This window comes from Notothenia rossii (genome assembly GCF_949606895.1).
Source record: "Notothenia rossii genome assembly, chromosome: 4".
Classification (NCBI taxonomy): Eukaryota; Metazoa; Chordata; class Actinopteri; order Perciformes; family Nototheniidae; genus Notothenia; species Notothenia rossii.
In genome coordinates this window covers 51908008-51917797 of record NC_136902.1, presented here as the reverse complement: position 1 = coordinate 51917797, position 9790 = coordinate 51908008, and the positions used below count along the sequence as shown (strand labels likewise).

At 40.8% G+C, this 9790-nt stretch overlaps 1 protein-coding gene across 1 annotated transcript; it reads left to right on the top strand.

The window, feature by feature from the left end:
• The first annotated feature begins 296 nt into the window (after positions 1–296).
• LOC307036844 (E3 SUMO-protein ligase ZBED1-like) lies at positions 297–2387 on the top strand. The gene is made up of 2 exons (XM_079677463.1): positions 297–1494; positions 1663–2387. Exons 1-2 carry the CDS (start codon positions 1057–1059, stop codon positions 2065–2067), a joined length of 843 nt encoding a protein of 280 aa, XP_079533589.1. The 5' UTR covers positions 297–1056; the 3' UTR covers positions 2068–2387.
• Positions 2388–9790: the final 7403 nt, after the last annotated feature.

The window sequence follows — 9790 nt, the reverse complement described above, 5'->3', positions numbered from 1 at the left end:
CTTCGAGTTGTGTAGCCGCTGCCTGCAGACAGCATACTTCCCCACTGACCATACAGGGGAGAATATTGCCATGGGGCTGAAGGAGTGCTTGGCCAACTGGGGTCTAAAAGAAGAGGCCCAGACGTGCATAACAACAGACAACGCTACAAATATGATCAAAGCAATGGAACTTAACCAATGGACCAGACTGCAGTGCTTCGGCCACAGGCTGCATCTTGCAATTGGTAAGTACAAGAATGTGTGTTCGTGCGAGTGTGTATGTTTACAAAGTTACTACAAGTGTGAGAGTTCGTATTATCCTCGTAGAGGCCCTAGTCTCTGCTATATTACTCTGCCCTCAAACACAGTTGGGAGGGGGGAGGGACGAAGCGCCGAGAGGTTTGTTGTCAAGCTGTAGTTAGCTGACCAACTGTTAGCGCAATGCTACTTTAACATACTGTTTATCCTAGTGAGAAAAATGAACCCTTTCATGGGTAAACTTTAAAACCTCCCAATACTGCTTGCTTCTGTTTAATTGCGGATTGCCGAGAGATGCAAAGGCGGTCTCTCCTATTTTTGAAGCCCTTACTAATGGGTCAATGACGTTTTTGTAGTAGCAGATGTCAGGGTGGTGCAACCACAGCTGATGCTACTATATTACGAATTAAATGATTTTTTGTTTTTTAGTGGAATATCTAAAAAGCATATTCCTTGCTTGTACATTAATTACCAATTACAAATTAATTTATGGGCAATAACTGACGTCTGCTGCTAAAAAAACGTAATTGAACTTAATACAAGATGACAACAGATGTAATCAATATGTTATGAATTCTGTGTTATGAGCTATCCTTATGGCTTTTCATACTGTAATACATGTAATGTTTTCCACCAGAAAATGCTGTCAAAGATGATCAAAGAATCAAACGGGCCACAGGACTTTGCAAGCAGCTGGTTGCGGTCTTCACTCACAGCTGGAAGAAGAAGAGGGCATTCAAACAGGCACAGCAAGACTTAAACCTACCTCAACAGTCACTGGTCACTGAATGTCCGACACGATGGGGCTCCCGGCAGAAAATGATTGGGAGGGTGTTGGAGCAGAGCAAGGCACTGTGCCAGGTTCTGTCTGAAGACAGGAAGACGCGGCACCTGATCCCCACTTGGCAAGACATAGATGTACTTGAATCTGTAAACAATGCCCTCGGTCCTCTTCAGGAGTTCACAGACGCCCTCTCAGGTGAGGACTACGTAAGCGTGTCATACCTGAAGCCAGTGCTCCATCTCCTCAGAACAGCAACGCTTGCTGAAACTGACCAGGACACGAATCTCACCAAGGAGATCAAATCAAGAGCTCTCCACTACATTGAAGAGAAATACAGCGACCCAGTGACACAGGAGCTCTTGGACATCACATCCTTCCTTGATCCAAGATTCAAGACAAGCTACATAAGCGAAGAGAATGTCCCATACATCAAAGACAGAGTGAAGATGGAAATGGAACAGGTGGCACAAAAGGTAAGCTGTCCTTTTTCTTTGTTGTTTCAAAATAAAACAAAAAGTTGTATTTTTAGTTTTTTTTAACTATACTCTACTGACATTTTAAACTTTTAGACAAAATGCCTCGTTGGTCTTAATCACAACTGATAGCAAAACATTGATGCCTCTTATTACTGTGTGTTGTAGGAGCAGAGGGCTTGTGTCACAACCCATACCATGCCCTTGAGTGCAGAAGAAGAACCACCATCCACCTCTACAAAACGAAAGCGGTCACTGGGCATCTTTTTTAAGACCAAGGTGGTCCCTGCTTCCTCTACTGTGCAGTTGGAGGATACCATTAAAGCAGAACTGGACAACTACCTCATAACTCCTACCATTGATGGAGAGCAAGATCCACTGGCCTGGTGGAGAGTGCACAATGTCAACTTCCCATGGCTTAGCAAGTTGGCTCGTAAGTACCTTTGCATACCAGCAACGAGTGCACCATCAGAGAGACTGTTCAGTGCCAGTGGCAATATTGTCACATGTCAGCGTGCATGTCTGAAGCCAGCAAAGGTTGACATGTTGGTTTTCTTGGCCAAAAATCTCTGAAGGGATGAAGGGGAAGATTTATTGATTTTTGTTGTTGTTCTTCTGCACTTTGCCCTGAAATCTCTTATCGGCACCTTACCCTGACATGTCTTTGTTCCATTAAAAAAGATGTTCACTCTTTTTTACTTATCTTTTGTATACAGACTAGATGTAAAATAATTTAACCAGTTTGACATCTTTTCTTGATGAGGAAAATGTAGGGTAATTTAAACTTTTTAAATTATTATGATTATTATTATTATTTATTTTTACTACCTTTACATTTCACTTCCTCTTGCCACTTTATTTGAAGAAGAAGCACAGGTTTCTGAATACACGGGTTGAATTAGGGCTGCAACTAACGATTATTTTGGTAGTCGACTAATCGGTCGATTATTTTTTCGATTAGTCGACTAATCTAACGATTATTTCTGTCACACCCTCCATCTCTGCTTCCTGTGGGCACGGCTCCTTTTCCGGGCTCCAGTGCATGTTTTACCTCAAGTCTGCACACCTGTGAATGTCACCCTGTTGTCCATTCCCAGGATCAATTCAATCGCATTTTATTCTTGTCATTTCGCAGACCCTTGTTAATTATTATTTTAAGTTTGGAATTAATTACAGCGTCCATAAAGCTCTAGTGTGCTCTACTACGCTGTAAGCTTGGCGCTGTTTAGCAGCTCGTTGGTGGACACGCAGCCTCAACATAACTGAAATAGCGTTTGCTTAGCAAGCATTAACCATGAGACGTTCTGTTAAGCTAACGTAAACATGACTATGGCTAACTTGCTCAAACTTACCCATGATCCAAAGTAGCAGTCCTCACGGTTCCAGGGTGCTTGCGTTTTAAATGCTCGTGCATCACTGTAGTGCTGCCGTGGAATGCCAATTCCCCTTTACAAATTCTGCATTTCACTGACTTCTTTGGCTTGTCGTCTGTGAAATACTCCCACACTTTCGAAACTCTCGGTCTCGCTTTTTTGAGCTCTTCATCACCCTCATTCTCTCTCCTTTCCGCCATCGTTCGTATTCTTTCTTCTTTGTTGTTAGTACAGAATGCAGTCATGGCAGACAATGGAGAGTATACTGCCCCCAGCACTTCCTGTAGTGCATTGCAGTTACAAATGAACATTTGCGCAGTTTTGAATTAACGTTACCGGCTCTCTGATTGTTTTTATACGACGCGTCGACACTAAAATTCCGCGTCGACGAATTTTTATGATCGACGTCGTCGATTATGTCGACTAATCGTTGCAGCCCTAGGTTGAATATCTGTAACTGCTGCTGATGTTGATGTTCATAAGCTAGCTCCTTTGAGCCATTTTGCACTACTTTTAAGGTAAGACTTCTTTTTTTGCTCCACTTTGTTGTTATAATTTATAATTTGTATGTAGCCTACGTTATTTTACAAAAGTGCAATTATTTTGATGCTGCTGAGCCATTGATCTTTTTAATGCTTGATATTTTGTTAATAAACAGTCTTGCATTTGAAATCTGTTGCCAGCCGTTTTCATTCTTGCATTATCTTAATGAAATTCATTGTTTTAATTAATTTACACTGAAACTTGATTTAAAGAAAATAAATCGTGGTTGAAATCGAAACCGCAATCTCTGCCAGAAAAATCGCAATTTCAATTTTTTCTTAAAATCGTTCAGCCCTACACAGAGGCATGAAAATACATTTTCAAAATGCTCAACAGTGCTGCCAAAATTATAAACTGACTGCTCCACAATTTAAAATAAATGCTTTTATATATTTCTATTATGTGACTCTTTGGCGTTTCTGTTATTATTAACACTGCTGCTTTAGTTGTTCTGACTGCTAAAATCCTCTGTCATTCCGTGGGGTGGGGGAGCCGGGGGCTCGGATCCTTGTCACCTTTTTCATACCTGATGAGTTTGCATCCCTGTATGTTAAAAAGCCTCAGTCACCTTAATTCATGTAATAAAAACATCTCAGGTCAGTAACACTCAAAGCTAAATGTGCAATACCATGTTCAGCTATGTTACTATTTATAATGTTATTGTTGTTACATCAGAAGATGTACATATTGAAATGATTTCTTAACTTACAGTAGGCTATTTTTTACAATGTGTGTTGGAAGGATTTATTAAATTACAATGAATATTGTCATTGTTGAAGGCTTTTAGAGAAGGGTGAACTATAAGCCTGAATTACATAAAATTTGATACCTAAAAACATAAAAGCCACAATAAATAAGTCACAATTATTGTAGTTATTTTTACCTCCCGTATTGCTTTCAACCCACCAGCTTTTATGGTGTTGTTACGTCACTAACTGTAAGCTTGTCACATACAGTCTATGGTCACTCAGAGTAACCTACTGTTAATTTAGCTGCTGAAGAAGAAAGATCAGGGGGGGAGGGGGGGGGAGAGCTGTGGTTGATGGGCCATTAGTTGTGTAAATACACAGCTGAGAGCTGCCGTTTCATTCAGACTGTTTAAAAAACTGTAACAACGGACTATTTTTCTTAGCGGATGCATGTCAATTTAAATCAATACATACAACTATTTTTTAAATCAATAAAAACATTTTCTAAATCCATAAAAGCATTTCAATTAATATTGGGAGTCATGTCGTTACTTTGTTGAGAATGTGGCCATGTAATAAGCGGGATAATTTGCAGCGACTTGTTCTTTATGGGGAAAATAACACCCTTCATCCAGATGAGGATCCCTCCGCTACACTTTGGGATCCTGATCGACCGACGAAACTCCATTAAAATATACATATTTTTGGTGAATTACTGAGTTTAGGCACGTTAATAACGTTTTAATGAAGTTGAATACAGTATATTCATATGTGTCAGTGATTTCATGTCAATTCGGCGAACATAAACATAAATGATCGTGGTGAAGATGATGATTAAATTAGGATTAAAAATCGAGAGCCGGGCTGCATTTCCTCCCGTTCGTTTTTTTCGAATAACAAAATTATTTTGTTAAATAACAACATGGTGATGTTTTGTAAATGATTACATGTCTCTTATTTAGCACAGTAGTATGATATCCGTGACATATGGATCTTAACAAAGTTCCGCTGTGTGGAACCCCACTGCACCCCCTGGTGGATCAATGATCCATTGCAGCTGGCTTCATTATAATTACATTTATCTATCACGGGGGCGGTCTCAAGTCAAGCTGGAGGTTTTCCCTTGAGCGAGGGCAGATCACGTACCAATCACGGCCCTCGCGTTTCAAACTGTCTGAAATGAATCGCTACATCTGTAGCATGTGGTAAATTTACAATTTCCTAAAGAGGTGAATTTAGTAGCGAAATGATATGGAGTGGTGCAAACTGAAGCCTACTGATTTAACACTACAACTATAGATGTCGAGATACTACCATGCTGAATATTAAATGAAGGTAGTTTATTTGAATACATTATTGTTTACAGACGAGAGTAGCATGTGACAACATCCGGAATGACCGGAAACCAAACCAGCCGAGAAGTATTTTTTAGAGTATTGATTACAGCGTTTAGAATGTGTTACATGAAAAGTGATGAAAGAGAATATGAGGAGAAAAGGCGTGTTAAGCATATATTGAATGTGAAAAGAACCAATCCTCGGTTTAAATGCAACAACAGACACTGGAGACGAGACGAGGCGAGCCGGCTGGCGGGGAGGAGCCAGCAGAGGGTATATATAACAGCACCGGATGAGGGATCGGGTCTCTTCTCTTCCCTAACGAGGAGCGGATCACAGCTGTTTGTCTGACTGAACAATATCATGCTTGTGACAAACCCGCCCCTTTTTTAATTTAAGTACCCAATTGAACTTTCACAGAGACTCCATTTAGTCTCCTTTTAAAGCTTCTCTCCTGGACGGGAGAATAACGAACACAGTTTACAATCTGGTGACCCTGACGTGATCCCGCTGACCGAGGAGAGAAAACCAACCGGCTGTTTCCTGGAGACGCTTGCAGCCATTCGACACACAAGAGCTCAAATCAATCGGTACGAAGATGCCTGTTATGACAAAGATTCTTCACGAGTTAAACTAGGCAATGTTAGATTTGTGTGTTTGACGGCAGCCGGCGGATCCTGAAAATAGCTGTGCATTTTAATGTTAAAACAACCCAAATTGATAAAATAATCACTCTAAAACCACGAGGCGTTGTTTTGTCACAAGCAGGGTGAGTTCACACTTTATTTTGTTCCATTAAGCCTGCATGCTATTAACCATGTGTGGGTGTTGAATTTTAAATATAAATGTGTGTGGACATTGTACTCCGGATAGGTGCCTTGCTGTTTTCACGTAGGCGTCTCTTGTTACATTAGTAGTTAGTTAGCCTATGACGTAAGGGTATATAGCCCATTTGACGATTTCTGTTAAGATCTGGAGACATAGCAAATCGGTTAAGGGCCGAGTAAGAGCACTCCTTTCTTTGTTCTTATGCAGCTGGTTTCACTCCAATGAGGCATTTTCCTGACCTCCATCTTCTTAAGAACGAATAATACTTCTTGTCACAGTTGGAACTAGAAGGCTGAATCAATTTTTGGATATTAAAGGGAAGGATCGTTGTATTTTCAAAGTTTTGAAGTATTGCTGCTGGCAAAAGTGTATTGCGGATTATTGATGTAATTCTGCTGGCAAATGTGTTTTGGCGGTTTTTGAAATATTCCTGGTTGCAAATGTGTTTTGGCGGTTACGTGCTGTGTCGTTTAACCATAGTGTAATGTTCTTCCTATTTTAAAGATATTTTTAAGGAAAATAAGTTTCTCCTTGACAAGTCAGTTTTGCAACAGCTATTCCCTAGTGGATTAAGCTAGGAAATTAAAATAGCGCACTCTGGTGGTAGTACAGAATTATTACACAAATAGAAGAAACACCATAACATTGTGAAGTATAATTTTAAGTGTTATAAATAAACATAAGCTTGATCGCCAGAATAGAATTGCAAAGTGGTTTCTAATTATAAGATGAGAAACTTTACATAATAACATAACCTAGACTGTAGAATATTCAAACACCACTTTATTGAAGCTAACACAAGTTGAGACATTTGCATAATTTCATACATTTCGGTATGCACTGTACACAGGAGATTTGGATTTGAACCATATTCATATTTCAAAGTCAAAACCATACACGGTACAACTTTATTTTAACATTTCATATTTTAATTTTGCATAATTTTTATATATTAATTAACTTTATTAATATTTTACCTAAAACTTAAAAAAAAAAAAATCTATAACTTTAAAAAATATATATATATATATTAATAAAACCTTGAGCAACTAAAAAAAAAAAGTTCATCTTCATCTTTGATAAGTTAATAAATAATTAGAGAACATGTCACCAAAACAAACTAAGTTGAGACGAGACGCAGAGCCAGGCTCAACAGCAGATATCAAGGGAAGGATAAAAATCAGATCAGATGCTATAACAGTTCCAAATCTTAGACAAAAGACATGGAACCACATGGAGAAACTGTTGGAACAGTGGCAAACGACTGTTTCCAGCAGATGATCAGCCTGGACCAAGGAAAGCCCACAGAAAAGCTGTAGTTGAACATGAGAATGCTGAATACCTACAACAGGAAAAAGCATGGATCAAAGCCGGACAACCCTCTTGGTATGGACCTGAAAACATTGCTATGAACAGAGCTTAAAAAAGAAAATCTAGAGTTACAAGTCTGGTACTCCATCTAAAATATGTCAGCCAAGAATCAACGAACAGCATGTATGTGGCTCAAGGAGCAGAGCTCACAGCAAAGGAAGATAAGAAAGAAAAGACAGACGAAGCTCCAGTAATCCAACCTTCAAAGCTCCTTCCAAGCCTGACAGATGCGCCTCCTCCCTACATGACAGAAGAATACAGTTTCTTTCAACCCCCAATACAAGCTCCAACTCTAGGTGTTTTAGGAGGAGTATTGGAGTTGGACGGTCTCCCCACAGCTACACGTGTCAAAGACTTGGAGTATGAGGTAAGACTCCTATCTGTTGAGCTCAACAGAAGATTGGAAGAACTAGGCATAAGAATGGAAGAGGAGCTCAACAGAAAGATGGAAGACCTCAGCAAAAGTATGGAAGCACAGCTCAAGAGAAGAGAAGGCGAAGGTTCTCCAGACACCACAACCGTAACTGAAGCTGGAAGACTAAAGAACTCACGCTACCGGTGATAGCGGCTGGAGAAGGAGGATTGAAATACCAATCATGGACTCACAGAGACATGGAAGCATTAGCGGCAAAACTACCTCCACTTACACAAGGAGGTCAGAAGTGGGTGAATGATCTGGAGAAATACACAGTCCAAGACCACCTGTGCTTGGGAGACATGAGGGCACTGCTTGGACGGATAGAAGGAAGACTAGAGGCAAGAGCAGTGGATTCCAAGGCCAAATGCACCAACTCTCCAGATTACATTTTCTTCAAAAAAAGTCAGGTCGAGGTATTGGGCTGCCATTCGTCAAATCTACCCAACAACACGGAGTTTACATGCCCTCAACTACCTGAGAAAAGAACAGGGGGAAGACATGTATGCCTTCCTGAAGAGATGTGAAGGAGTGTGGGAGGACTGCACTGGAGAACGACATGACGTTTCACCGTCTGTCGTAATGCTGTGGAAGAACGCGGTCATTAACGCCCTTCTCCAATCAGTGCAGGCAAGCCTGGGAGATGTGGTGGCATTAGACGCTATACCCATTGAAGAATGGAGACAACATCTAATTTACCACGATATGAAATACCAAGCAACCCAGAGGGAAAAAGACGAAGAAATTAAAACATTACAACTAAGACTCTTGAAGAAACAAATGGCTGAGAAAGATACCGAAGCTAATAAAAACAAACAAGCGGCAAGCCAAATGTCAGCTACATCAGAGAAGGCAGGGAAGATTCCTCCAACAATTGAAGCTCAGGAAGAACCAGAGAATGCAGTGCAGACATCTCAAACAGTTGAATCTCAGATAGTGCCAGAGAATCAGATGGAGAACCAACAACCAGGAGATTTCCTAGGAGGCAGAGGCAGAGGAAAAGTTCTCCGGTTCGAGGGATGCTATTATGCAATCAGCTGGGCCATTGGGCTAGAGATTGTCCACAACAACAAATGAAATACCCACCACATGCACCAAACAACGGCCCACCATGCAGTTTCCATGATGACGATGGAGGCAGGGGGTCCCAGAGATGTCAAAGACGTACAGTATTTCCAAACATGAACCAAATGCCACTGACAGCCTGGTATCACAACAATGAGGAAGCTTAGAGGACCAGACCATCAGGTGATGCATCTTCAGCACTAGAGTATTTTGAAATCCAGCTACATAGAGCCACATATGTCACCACAGGAGGGAGAGGTTGAATGTTATTTAAAAGATAGTGAGTAGAATATTGCATTTACACAGAGCATCCACAGATTAGAAGTAGCAGAGTAGAACATTTAGCAGACTATTTTTGTAATTATGAGAAGGAAAAGACATTACGAGTGATGTTGTTCCCCCACACAGAAAACTATTGTGTCCACACAACTAGTGAGGTCAAGACGACAGGCTTCCACCCAAAATATGCAAGGGGCGGCGATACACCTGACGTGAAGCTGTCCAGACCTGAAAACAGAAACTCGATTCTGCTGTGGTGAAGTCTGGCTACAAAGGGAGGTGTCCGATAGGGTCGATTGTCTCAAACCAGTGAAGAAGTCAACAAGAACCCAGCAGAACTAGAGAGTGACCGTTAGTGGGAGAACTGTGACGGAGCGACAGAGACTGGCCCAACAT